Genomic DNA, 13,647 nt, shown 5'->3' on the forward strand with positions numbered 1-13,647 from the left:
TCTGAATGTGAGTTTGGAAGTTTGCTTTGTCTTTGGGCCCCATCTGGCCCAAAGGAGGGAAGGGGTGGATGTCCCGAGCCACGTAACCACAACGGCATCAGAAACAAACGGGGAATAAAAAAGAAAAGATAAATTGTAAATGACACTTGTGAAGTTTGGCCAAACTGTAAGAAATTTTATGATATTTGTGAAATAATAATAATTACCTTTATTGTTAAGAAAATGAAATGGCTATTTTATCCATCATTTCTCTTCCTTTTCTCATTCATCTCTCCCTTTATTTTTTGAGACAAAAATTAAAAAAAACAAGCAATCAGTGAGGGAGGAAGAAATGATGATGATGATGTACTTCGGCCAAATTTGGGTTCATCGGGAATGAATTGAGATTTATTGCAAGTGAGAGAGAGACTTGCATCGCCACTTTTATCGTCAAATTATCTTGTTGTCTAACTATTCAAATTATTCAAGATCTAAAAATGATCGTTCACATATAAGTGATCGTCTATAGAATAATTATTCTATTGTGTAATTATTCAGATCATTGTAGATAAAAATAAGAGAAAGGCTTATTATCATAATTTTTGTTGAACCATCTTCGTCGTTTAAATCATTTTAGATATAGAATCTAAAAAGATCGTTAATATGATCAAAGTCTTAGAAAAATGAAAGGCAATGTTTTCGTTGTTGTGGTTGTTGCCATTATTGTTGTCACCGTTGCTATTGTGTTGTTGTCGTCACTTATCAAGAAAAAGAGATAAATAAATGGGAGATTTGAGAATAGAGAAAGTAAAAATGAAAGAGAAGAAAAAAAAAATGTAAATGGAAAAGTATTTTAATTTTTTAATATGTAAAAAGATTAACTAAGAATAAAAAAATTACAATATACCATTAAACTATAACAGAGATTAACTAACGATAAAAAAAATTAAAATATATACTATTAAACTTGAAGATAGTACTCAGCAATATTTTATTAAATAGCAAAGATATTCTTCACAATTATCCCAATTAAAGCTATTTGTTTGACCAATAGGAGGTTGGTGGTCAATGTAAGGATTGAAGGCGGATCTGAATGGAAGGAAGACAAATCGTAGGTCTGACCAATACCCACACAGTCAGAGTCTTAATCCAAGTTTGGTTCATTGCATTGCATGCAAAAAGCATGTATTTATAAATCACACCCACCACCTCATGTGATTTCATGCATTTGACCCTTTCACCTTCTTCTACGTACGTTTGGGGTTTTGACCAAATTTGGACGATTGCTTATAATCCCCCCTTTGAACGCCTGTTTTTTTTACTTTTTTGGGTACCTGTTGAGCAATTTTGTTTAAGCGTTACTAGCTGGTTAAATTTATCAAATATATTATATATTATATAATAACATAAAATACATATGCAAATTAATTAAGAATATCATGGATCAATGTATTAAGTAAATTTGCATTTGCATTTGCATGTGAGTTTGAGTTTGCTCTTAAAAGGAAAATTAATGTTTTGTAAATGCTTCTTTCACTCAAAATATGGATTGCAGGACGGGGTTGGGTCCAAATCCAATGTTAGCGTGCATAAAAGATTTAGATAGGAGAATATAAAGGAATAATCCTAATTAAAAATTGATCACAATTAAACTGATTGTATCAATTTGATTTGGTTTTTGTTTCTTTTTTTATTCCAAACTTACCTAAATTTGCTTATATTTTGGTATAATTATAACTGAAATTTAACCCAATTATACCTAATCTTAACGACTGATTTGAGTTTATTCTACTCTGTCATGTGACAAAATTGATTTTGGGTTCAAAATTTTAAATTTGATCGTAATGATAAATTTATATAAAACTTGAAAAAATACTCTTAAGCAACCCAAGATGATGAAACCCAAGATGATGAAAAATAGATAATCATATCAATCTCTCATAATGTTACATAAAAATACACATGATATTCATAATAAATATATATATATAATTACTTTATGGTTTTGAGTTGTGTGCCACTAGCAACAATAGAAATATAAATAGAAATAGGATAGAAGGGAAAGGAGATGTTTTGGGTGGGTGGGTGCGTGGGTGAATCCATCAGGAAAAAGGTGCCAAAAAACAGGAAATGGTGTGTTTGTTTGTACTTCTTCGGACGCACACCACAGATATCACTGTCAGTAGAGTAGAGGAGGGAGGAGCACTCGAGATGCTGCATCAGCATGGCCTTGGAGTTAATAATAATAACAATAAAATGAAAGAGAAAGGCATGGCATGGGAATAACCACAACCAACCAATGAAATTGGAATTGGAATTGGATGGTAGAGTAGGGAATAATAGGCATGTCCTGAGAATATTTAGCAATCAACGCAACGGAGGCATGCCCCATCCCATGCCTTCCCCATCTCTCTCTCTCTCTCTCTGTTCCTATTTTTGCCTTTAAATTATACAAATATATACCTTTCAATTTATTCCATTCATATCATTCACTCCCTCCTCCTCCCATCTGTCTATTCTCTCTCCTTTTTTAAAAAAAACAAAAAACAAAAAAACAAAAATTACAAACTAAACCAAAGCCACTGTATTTGCTATCTGTTATATTTATGGATTGGATTCTCAGTTTAATCCTTTAGCTAATTAGCAAAATCAAATCAGATTAATTTGAGGTTTAGATTAAATTAATCTTTAGATTTCAACAAAGTATTTAATAAGATAAAACCTCCTCCTATACACTCGTTTAGACATTCCAATTGACTTGCTGCGCTGATATTCGGTTATGAATTGGAGAGTCCAAAAGAAACCAAGAATTTTAGAAAGACGTGCGGGGGAGGCGCGTAACATGTAAGTCGTCGTTTGGTCGTGTGTGAGGAAAGATTGCAGAGCGTCGTAGGGTTAGATTGGACCGCCCCCACAGAATCGTAATTATCATGCCATGCCATGCCTCTCCTCTCCTCTCCTCTCCCCTCCCCACCGCACAAAATTGAAAAATTAAAATACCCCTCAAATTTTTCATCTCTCTCTCTCTCTCTCTCCCCCATTCTATGAACCTTCCACCTTTTATGATCCCCCTCCTTCCCCCCTCCCACACTTGTCCAATTTCTATATAAATGTCCTCTCCCAAACCCTAAATTTCACACCACTACTGCCCACAAAGCCAAAATCCACCCCCCCCCTATCTCTCTCTCTCTATCCCGACCGTTTGATCCCCTCATTCCCCTATCCACCAGCAATGGTGGCTGAGGCTCTATGACCATACGTATCTTATTCCTCCGTCTCCACCAGAAGCGCCGCCTCAACACCCAATAGTCTTCTTCGCCCGCCCGCCCCTCCGGCGCCCCCATTCTTCTTTTACACGTTCTTGCATTCTTGACAATTTTTTGTTCTAGATTTTCCTTCCGTTGATTAATGCAGATGTCGCGTATGGCGATTGCGTATCCCCGTTTTATTGGGTCAGATAACGCGCCTACTTCCGAGGTGGCGCTGATGTCTCCGTCGCCGGTGATTCTAACGCAGGACGAGCTCAAGAAGATCGCCGCCTACAAGGCCGTGGAGTTCGTGGAGTCTGGCATGGTCTTGGGCCTGGGCACCGGCTCCACCGCCAAGCACGCCATCGACCGAATCGGTGAGCTCTTGCGCCAAGGCAAGCTCACCAACATCGTTGGAATTCCCACCTCCAAGAAGACCCACGAGCAGGCCGCGTCGCTCGGGATTCCCTTGTCCGACCTCGACAGCCACCCCGTCATCGATTTGGCCATCGACGGCGCCGACGAGGTCGACCCCTACATGAATCTGGTCAAGGGCCGAGGTGGGTCGTTGCTCAGGGAGAAGATGATAGAGGGGGCTTGCAAGAAATTCATCGTCATTGTTGATGAGTCCAAGTTGGTGAAGCATTTGGGGGGCAGTGGCCTTGCTATGCCGGTTGAGATTGTTCCGTTTTGCTGGCAATTCACTTCTCAGAGGCTGAAATTGTTGTTTGAGGATGTGGGTTGCGTCGCGAAGCTCAGGACTTTCAGTGAAAACGGCGAACCATTTGTGACTGACAACAGGAATTACATCATCGATTTGTATTTCAAGAAAGATATTGGGGATTTGGGGGCTGCCAGCGATTCAATTCTGAGGCTTCCTGGTGTGGTGGAGCACGGGATGTTTCTGGGCATGGCAACGACGGTCATTGTTGCCGGCGAACTCGGCGTCACAGTGAAGAACAAGTACGCGCATGGGTAACCTCCTTACGTAGTATTTTACTGATCAAATTTGAATCGGGCGCCGGACTTGTCATCATAATGTAGGCTATTTGGATTCTGCTTTTCTGTCTAGGGAAAGTGGAGCTTAGTTAGTTATTCATGTAACAGGGGAGGAGGGTTTTGATATTCTTAGCAAATCAATTGATACAAGTATTGAGGGATTCTAGGGAACAAAATCCTGTCAAAATGAATACAAAAAATTTGAATATTTTGGTAACACCGGTTGTTGCTGCTAATTTGTTTTCGGTTTCTCCAATTATCTACTGACCTATTTTGAGTTCAGCACCTCTTCTTGTTGCTGCTAATTCTCCATGGATGATTTAGAACGATTATTTATCAAAATATGTTTTTGGAATGTCTGTTGGTTGTTTCTTAAAATTTCTCCTGAGGCTCTAATCTTGGAGCTCTATTTTGACTATAAGTTGAACATAAGCCACGTCTTTATGTCTTCAAGAAAAAGCTTGAAATCCATCTTTAAGAATATATTGGCTACTACCTGAAAGAGCGAGTTGGCCCTGTTCTGTTAGCTAGATTAGACAAAGAAAGTGAACTTTTGAAGCAATTGACGGAGACAGCAAAAGACTTTGCTTTAGGTCAGACGAAGAAGGATTTGGGGACTGTAAGAAGGGTACAACTTATGCTTGAGGAGTACTGCAATGCGCATGAAACTGTCAGAGCAGCAATGTCAGCTGCCTCCCTCATGAAAAGGCAGGTGGATGAACTTAAGGATGCTCTTTGCAAGACCAGCCTAAAGATAGTTCAGATGGAATGGATGCATGATGTTACTCCGAAACCCTTTCATAATGTCAGGTTCATATCTCAAAAATATCTTGCAAGTGAGGATACATTACTTCCAGTTATTCTGAACCTCAGTAGACCTGAACTATCAGAAAGTATAGTGCCTTCTGTGTCAAAAATTCAAAAATAGCTAGGTCACTAGAGGGTCTAACAACTTGTGATAGAACTTCTGTTACAGCAGAAGGTCAGCTTGAGAGAGCCATGGGTTGGGCCTCTTGTGGTCCAAACTCCAGTGTGATACGGAGTACTTCAACGAGGAATTTAGGAATGCCTCCTGAATTTCATAACCATCTGATGAGATGGCAGGAAGCCAGAGAAAAAGCTTCAGATATCATTAAAATTTGCATGCCAATATTAGATTTGGAAGCATCTAGAGATGGCATTTTTCGCACTTCAGGAGAGCTTTACCCCTTTAGGTCTGGTGCTGATGGGAGGACATGGCAGCAAGATTACTTGAATGCACTAACAAGATTGGATGTCACCTATCATTCTTTTACACGTGAGTTTCAAATTTTACTCATATCTGAAGTTGACAATGTCAATTCATTTGATTTCCCTCTTTATGGAGTATTTTTATGTTGTTTGTGTATTAGGTACTGAGCAAGAGTGGAAGGCTGCTCAGAGCAACATGGAAGCTGCATCAAATGGCTTATTTTCTGCTCCTAATGAACTCTACATTGCTTCTGTGAAAGCAAAGTCAGCTTGAGGTAATTTTTTTTATCGGTTGATAGATATTACATTTATATACCTATGCAATTAATGCTTCAGGCTTAGCCAGGAAGATATATCTTTAAGATCTATATATAAGATTCTTTTGGCTCTCCACATGCCAGTGGCAGGTGGCAGGGCTTGGTGTTGTATGCATACTGATATAATTATGCCGGTATATGTCCTGTTCCAAAGTATCTCATGTAATTTGCAAATTAATTGAAAATTATAGTAAATGGTTACATTGAAATAGATGTGTTGAGTGATGAATCACCTTTCTTACAACAATCTCACACTCTAATACGGCGAGAACAGAAAACCATAGACAAGAAACAATAAGAACAGAATGTACAAGAGGCTAAAAAAGGTATTCTGGTTCAGACCATGAATAAATCAATGGTCTTATGTCCAGACTGAGGAAGACAACACAATCCACTATCTCACAGAAAGATACAATCGGTACAATCGCACAGCCCTCTTTCTCATAGGCTATCCTATCCGAGATTACAAAGTCTAAAACAACACTAGGCTTTTCTCTCACTTGTACACGATAAGAAGAAGACCTTCAAAAAACATAGGCCAGGCCTCTATTTATAGAAGATAGAGGCAGCATTTACAAGGAAATAACCAAAACAAAAAAGATCGGTACTAACCGTTACATGGTTGGTTATCGTTACAATATTAAAACATAAAACAAAACATACAGTCTTCGGTTTCTTCTATGCCTTTAATTCTGATTTGATGACTTAACTGAGTGCAAACTTCAACAATTTCTCCACCATTTGCATAAGTTGAGTCTTCAAATGTCTTCAAATCGTCAATGGATTCTTGATCTCCCTTGTTCCTTTCACTAAGTTTGGTTGCTTAGTCATCTCATGGCTACCTGGAGTAGCTCCAAACAATGCTTTATCTTGGCTACTGGAATAGCCTTGGTGAACACATTTGCCACATTATCATCCCCAGAAACCTTTACTAGCTTGAGTTTCTTCCTGTCTAAGACCTCTTGGATGAAGTGGTGACACACATCAAAGTGCTCGATCTATTCATGATGGGGCCTGGTTTTTAGATAGATGTATGGCACTCTTAACTGTCACACATCAGTGTCGTTTCTATAGGTTTTCCAAGTAATTCTCCTGTTAGTCCTTTCAACCACAAGGCTTCTTTAATAGCATCCGAAATTGCTATGTATTCTACCTTAGTAGTTGACAAGGCTACATGTTGTAGACTTGCTTTCCAACTCACTGTTGAATCTCATAATTTGAACACATATCCAGTTGTGGACCTTCTTCTATCCAGATTTGCTGCATAGTCAGCATCTGAATATCCTAGAATTCTTGCTACACTTGTTGCCTTAGCTCCACCATAGACCAATATCGTATCAATTGATCCTTTTAGGTACCTGAATATCCACTTAACTGCACTCTAGTGTGGTTTTCTTGGGTTTGCCATAAACCTACTAACCACACTCATGGCATGGGCTAGATCAGGTCAAGCACACACCATGCTGTACATCAGGCTGCCTACTGCACTTGAGTAGGGAATTGATTTCATTCTTCCAGACCTTCCTTATCTGTAGGTGATTGGTCTGATTGACAACTTGAAGTGTTGGGCAAATGGAACACTTACAGCCTTTGCCTCTGCCATTCCAAACTTTTGAATTAGTTTTCTTAGGTAAGTTTTCTGCGATAGGCAGAGTGTTCCTTGCTGCTTATTTCTAGTAATCTCTATACCCAATATTTTCTTTGCCTCTCCTAGATCCTTCATTTCAAATGTTGAGTTCAACTCCAGCTTAAGTTTTTGAATTTTTTTTCCTTGATTGACTGGGAATCAGTATGTCATCAACATATAGCAGGAGATATATAGATATGCACTAGATACATCCTTAAAGTACACACAACAGTCATATGAGCTCCTAGCAAACCCATGATCTATCATGAATGTGCCATACTTTCTATACCATTGACGCAGGGATTGCTCGAGTCCATATAAGGATTTCTTCAAACTTGTTCTAGCTTTCCTTTAGATTCGAAACCTTTTGGTTGCTCCATAAGGATTCTTTCATCTAATTCCCCATGTAAGAATGTTGTTGTTGCATCCATTTGCTCCAAATTCAAGTTTAACTTTGTTGTCATAGCTAGGAGAACCCTGATAGAGATATGCCTTACCATTGGGGAAAATACCTCATTGAAATCCACTTTAGGGACTTGGGTAAAGCCTCTTGCAACTAACCTAGCTTTGTACCTAGGTTTTGCACTACTTCCAGATCCCTCTTTTATCTTGTATAGCCATTTACAGCCCACTATTCTTTGCCCTTGAGGCCTCTCAATCAAAGTCCAAGTTTGATTTTTCCTTAGGGAGTCTATTTCGAACTTAATGGCTTCAATCCATTTACTTGAATCCTTTGAGTGAACTGCTTCTTCATATGTCAAGGGTTCATCCCCAACCACCTCTGATGCACTTGTTAGTTCATATGATACAGGTCTGAAAACCCCATATCTTTTTGGGGGGTTTACTTTGTCTTCTTTGCCTATCCCTTGCAACATTGTACCTTCGCAAGTAAAGCTCACTTTCTGCCTCCAACTCATCCCTTCTCTCCTCTTGAGGGTCAAACTCTTGGTCTTCCACTGTCTCCTCACTTTCTTCTTGTTGATCAAATTCCTGATCTAGTGACGTATCGGTGTTATTTTCTTGGACTACATCCTGCCACTCAACATCTATTGTTTCTGAAGTAGATGTGGGTCTCTCATGATCATCTTCCTTTTGCCCTTGCTATTGAATTCTCATAAAAAATAACATCTCGGTTTATCAAGATCTTTTGATGTCCAGGTTCTAAATTCCAAAGCTACCCTTTTACTCCAAATGGATACCCAATGAAAATGCATTTCTTTGCCCGGGATTCCAACTTTCCTTGCTTTATATGAGCATATGCAATACACCCAAATACCCTCAAATGCTCTAGGTTAGGTTTATGCCCTGTCTGCATTTCGTGAGGAGTTTTAAATCCAATGGCTTTTAAGGGTGATCCATTGATCACATATGCAGCAGTAGTCACAGCTTCCCCCCGAAATGCCTTAGATAGATTTGCATGAAATAGTATACACCTCACTCTTTCTAGAAGTGTCCTATTCATCCTTTCTGCAAGGCCATTTTGTCTTGGATTTCCAGGGCAGTAAGATGCCTAACTATCCCCCGATCCTTGCATAATTCTGTGAACTCCCTATTGCAAAACTCAAGACCATTGTCGGTCTTGATAGTCTTTATACTCCTCCCTTTTTGATTTTCTATCATGGTCTTCCATGTCTTGAAAGCCTCAAATGTATTTTCTTTAGACTTCAAAACATATATTCAGACCATCCTTGAATAATCATCAATTATGGACAAAAAATGCCTAGCTCCTCCATGGGTTAGGGTCTGGGCAGGACCCCATAAGTCACTGTGAATGTAATCTAGGGGTGCCTTAGAAGAGTGAATGGCCTTTTTGCTGAACTTAACCTTAGTGGCTTTCCCATAAATGTAAGACTCACACTTGTCGAGTCCTGCCACCTGATCCTTCTTTGGAATCCCTTGGTTTGACAACTCCTTTAAGCCTAGTTCACTGATATGGGACATCCTGCAGTGCCAGTCTTGACTGTGTGATAGCCTTTCCTCCGGCCACTGCTTCTTCTCCATTCAAGGCAGTGGCTTGCAGAACATATATACCGTTCTGCAATAGTGCTTTCGTGCACACTAAGGACCCTCTAGTCACTTTTAGGACTCCACCCTCACCCTTAAAGCTGTGACCATGCCTATCTAGTTCTCCAAGAGAAATCAAGTTTCTCTTTTAACTCAGGGACATGTCTAACCGATTGTAGAGTCCTATAAGAATTATCATGCATCTTTAGCCTAATGTCTCCAATTCTATGAACCCTGCACTCATGATTATTTCCTAAAAGAACTTTTCCCCTATTTGTTTCCTGATAGTTCAAAAAACAGTGCTTGTTTGGTGTCATATGATAAGAACATCCCGAGTCCATTATCCAAACTTCACTTTCAGATTTTTCAGACACCACTAAAGCATCCACACTACATATCCAAACTCACATATTGAGGCTCCACCGTCAGAGAGATTCTTTTCTAGTAAATCCTTTTTCTTTTTTGGACAATTTCCTTTAATGTGACCCTCTTCATGGCAGTAATAGCACTTTACTGGATTTCTTCCTGTTCTTGACATAGATCTAGATTTTCCCCTTCCCTTGGGGTCTCTTTAAAGTTCCTAGAACAGTTAGAACATCACCAGAGGAGGATTTTTCTTCCAGTTTAAATTGCAAATCTTTTTGAATTCAGGGCTCCTATAACATCATCTAGAGACAGCTTATCTCTACCATGCTTCAAGATGTCAACAAAATTTTCATATGATCTTGGCAGGGGATGCAGTAAAACCAATGCTTTGTCCTCATCATCATACTTAAAACGTTTATGTTTTCTAAATCTAGACAGAGCTTGTTAAAATCATCTGTATGATCCTGTAATTTTTGACTATCTAGCATCTTAAAAGTAAAGAACCTTGCCTTTAGGAATAGACAGCTTGACAATGACTTTGTCAAGTTAAAGGCTTTCCAATTTCTTCCATATCTCTGAGGCGGTCTTCATTTTGGAAACTTCCTGAAGGACCTTGTCACCCAAACTTAAGATCAAGGTGTTGAATGCCTTCTTTTGAATGTCCGCCTTCTGCTTTGCTGAAAGAGTCTTGGTCCCGACTCCTGCCTTTTCTTCTGTAAGACTCTTAGTCTCATCTTCCAGTGCCTCCTCCAACCCAAGATTTCCGAGGAGAGCCTGCATTTTAATTTTCCAGAGAGCAAAGTCATCATTCCCATTGAACTTTTCAATATCGTACCTTGAAGAGGATGCGGGAAAAGCTATTTCTTTATTGTTAATTCTGTCTTGACTTATTTAGAATGAATCTTGATTGCTTGATTGCGATCCCAGCTCTGATACCAAGTTGTTGAGTGATGAATCACCTTTCTTACAACAATCTCACACACTAATGCGCCAAGAACAGAAAACCATAGACAAGAAACAATAAGAACAGAATGTACAGGAGGCCAAAAAATGTATCCTGGTTCAGACCATGAATAAATCAATGGTCTTATGTCCAGACTGAGGAAGACAACACAATCCACTATCTCACAGAAAGATACAATCGGTACAATCGCACAGCCCTCTTTCTCACAGGCTATCCTATCCGAGATTACAAAGTCTAAAACAACACTAGGCTTTTCTCTCACTTGTACACGATAAGAAGAAGACCTTCAAAAAACATAGGCCGGCCCTCTATTTATAGAAGATAGAGGCAGCATTTACAAGGAAATAACCGAAACAAAAAAGACCGGTACTAACCGTTACATGGTTGGTTACCGTTACAATAAAACATAAAACAAAACATACAGTCTTCCGGTTTCTTCTATGCCTTTAATTCTGATTTGATGACTTCACTGAGTGCAAACTTCAACAAGATGGATGAAAATGGGTTGAGACCTATAAGATTAGGTTATGTTAGCTCCATCAACTATCTTTGAAGTTTTGAGCTACTGCATGTAAAATGTTTTATATAATTTCTTAAATCACTGATTATTATTTTTTTCTTTGTACATTTTTGGCTTTGGGTTAATCTTAAGAAGTAATTCCAGTTTTAGATTAAGTTATGGGCAGCCAACGTAACAAGGTCTGTAACTGATTATAGGTGCCGGCTGCTAGGACCCCCCCCCCCCCCCCCCGGGGCCAAAAAAAAAAGAAAGGAAAAAAAAAAATACACCCATCCCAAAGAAAAAAAGCTAAAAGTGATTAAGACATGTCACATGTGTTTTGTAATGCTAAAATAACATTTGAAGTGGGGTTGAAACAAGAAATTAGCATGCTGATCTGCATACAGAAGTTATTTGTCCGCTTTTATTTTTCCCACATATTTTCAATGTCAATATAAAGTAAATTAGGAAGTAGATATATAGTTTGACATTGAATTAACTCTAATACTGATGAAAACTCCACAAAGACATAGTTGAGACTGCAAATCTGAATAGCTAATGATGACTACTGAACGTAAATGGTCCCTCTTCACTTCCGTGCAGCCAACATATTGATTGAGCACAAATGTTGTCAAATGCCTATTTAACTATCAGTAAAAAATATATCCAAATGGTGTTATGCTAGATTTAATTCATATTGGCGGATCTTTTGGTTCAGTCTTTGGGAATGGCAAGAATATTTTTGGGGGAGAATTACAGACGGTATATTGACTTTCTCAATTATGGAAATTAAGCTTCTTGCTGCCAGGCATTTGTACTTTCTAGCCTTTGTGTCATTTAGTTGTGAGGTTACAGATGTTGAGCTTTCAACCTAGATGTGGATCATTATTTATTGGGTCAGGATGTTAACTCTGTTCCATCTGTAAGATCACCCTCTGGAATCACAATATTATTGCTTAGATGGTATGTACTAAGTCACTTTCACTGCTTGTGTTTGTATCGAGGGATTTCGAATGACGTTATTTTGAATTCTACCAATGTAGGTGTCATTTCAAATCCTTCTACTTTTTGGGCAATCCATCCTGGATTTGGAATGCTTCCAACACTCCATGTAACAAAACAATGAATTTCAAATTTCAAATCCCTAATGACAAATGACAGGATGAAATAACCCTATCCAAATGCTAGTTCTCTTTTGTATTAGAAATTCTGAGTTTATGCTGGTCCGGATGTGCTAAGTATTTCCATTGATGTGACACTGTTAATTTTTGTCGTATGAAGGTGATTTACAGAGCACTCATCTTGCAATGAGAGATTGTGCCTATTAAGCCAGTGTGGCACTATCTGCTTTTGGGCGTGTTATAAGGAGACGCAGTGCTTTGACTTCTGAATGTGGTTCAATGCTTGAAGAGGTAAAGTTGTTATAGATAATCTCACTATTCTTGATCTGTTGTAGCATACTCAAGACGGGGAAATTTCTATATTTATGATTTTGGTATATGGATGTTTAAAATTCATAGTTTACTTCTGTGCATTTTTTATTCCCTGGAAATTGACTGGTGGGAGATCCAGCACTCATTTTCTGAAAATATGTAGATTTTGTTTTGCCCTTGAGAATCAGTTGATTGATTGAGTTCTCTGCACGTGTCAAATTTTGATCTGCTTGAGTAACAGATACCTCTTTTCTCCGTCACTGCTTGAGAATTGGCAGAGAATTCACAAAATTGGCAGCATCATATATTCATTAGATGTCTCCTGTTTTCTCTTCCTTAGTTCTGTTCTTCCATATGGGTCCATACGGTTTATGACTTGGCTTTCTTGGTTTTTGTGATCCCATTTGTAGCTATGGTTTTTATGATGTCATTTCTAGTTAACAACATTGCACTCTGCTTTAAAGTCCTTGCAATAACCGAAGGCCTGGATGATGTTCACACTTTGGGGAAGGGGGCCGCTTCAGTACATTGTTCTCTCATTAAAGATCTTTCTAAGGTTTTGCTTCTCTTAGTTATGGTTTTGCAATTTGTTACATTTGGACTGCCTCGCTCTCGAAGGCCTTCTAAAAAACACAAAATTTGGTCTGCTTATGTGGCAAATTTAGATTTGGAGTTTGGTTTATTTTTGGTCGGGCAACTGCAATTCTACTTCCTCTGGAATCTGTTTTGTCCAAGGATGTTGCTGCCATGACTGATGCTATGGCAAGGGATAAAGAGACCAAGATAGAAATATCTCCAATTCATGGCCAAGCAATATAACAGTCTTATTACTCAAGGATTAAGTGGGTTTGTCAGGCATTTAAACCTCTGGTACCTTTGCTGCTTACCATCTCTGTAGAGGGACTTCATTCCAAACTAGCTCGAATTAAGTAATTTCATGTCATTTTCATTTCTTATTTTTATTTTCGTACACTTCAGCTA

The 13,647-nt window shown here is 38.7% G+C and overlaps 2 protein-coding genes across 3 annotated transcripts; both read left to right on the forward strand.

Annotated features, from left to right (window-relative positions):
* The first annotated feature begins 3,127 nt into the window (after positions 1–3,127).
* Positions 3,128–4,443, forward strand: LOC127810432 (probable ribose-5-phosphate isomerase 2). Its single transcript, XM_052349924.1, has one exon. The coding sequence runs from the start codon at positions 3,388–3,390 to the stop codon at positions 4,204–4,206; it is 819 nt and encodes a 272-aa protein (XP_052205884.1). The 5' UTR covers positions 3,128–3,387; the 3' UTR covers positions 4,207–4,443.
* A 148-nt stretch (positions 4,444–4,591) lies between these two features.
* Positions 4,592–12,757, forward strand: LOC127810433 (uncharacterized). Of its 2 annotated transcripts, XM_052349926.1 has the most exons (4): positions 4,592–5,036; positions 5,441–5,523; positions 5,618–5,731; positions 12,515–12,757. In XM_052349926.1, exons 1-3 carry the CDS (start codon positions 4,864–4,866, stop codon positions 5,728–5,730), a joined length of 369 nt encoding a protein of 122 aa, XP_052205886.1. In that variant the 5' UTR covers positions 4,592–4,863; the 3' UTR covers position 5,731; positions 12,515–12,757. The 2 variants fall into 2 exon arrangements, with proteins under 2 accessions (XP_052205886.1, XP_052205885.1); XM_052349925.1 differs by lacking the exon at positions 12,515–12,757 and adding an exon at positions 12,277–12,493 and having other exon boundaries at positions 4,592–5,523.
* The last annotated feature ends 890 nt before the right edge of the window (positions 12,758–13,647 follow it).

The sequence above is a fragment of the Diospyros lotus genome, chromosome 9 (genome assembly GCF_014633365.1).
Source record: "Diospyros lotus cultivar Yz01 chromosome 9, ASM1463336v1, whole genome shotgun sequence".
NCBI lineage: Eukaryota > Viridiplantae > Streptophyta > Magnoliopsida > Ericales > Ebenaceae > Diospyros > Diospyros lotus.

What these genes read in the sequence shown, in the direction of transcription:
- LOC127810432 (XM_052349924.1), top strand. Translation starts at nt 3,388, where the DNA reads ATGCAGATGTCGCGTATGGCGATTGCGTATCCCCGTTTTATTGGGTCA.
- LOC127810433 (XM_052349925.1), top strand. Translation starts at nt 5,226, where the DNA reads ATGGGTTGGGCCTCTTGTGGTCCAAACTCCAGTGTGATACGGAGTACT. An exon ending in CACCTATCATTCTTTTACAC is followed by an intron (nt 5,524 to 5,617) that starts GTGAGTTTCAAA and finishes TTTGTGTATTAG; the next exon opens with GTACTGAGCAAGAGTGGAAG.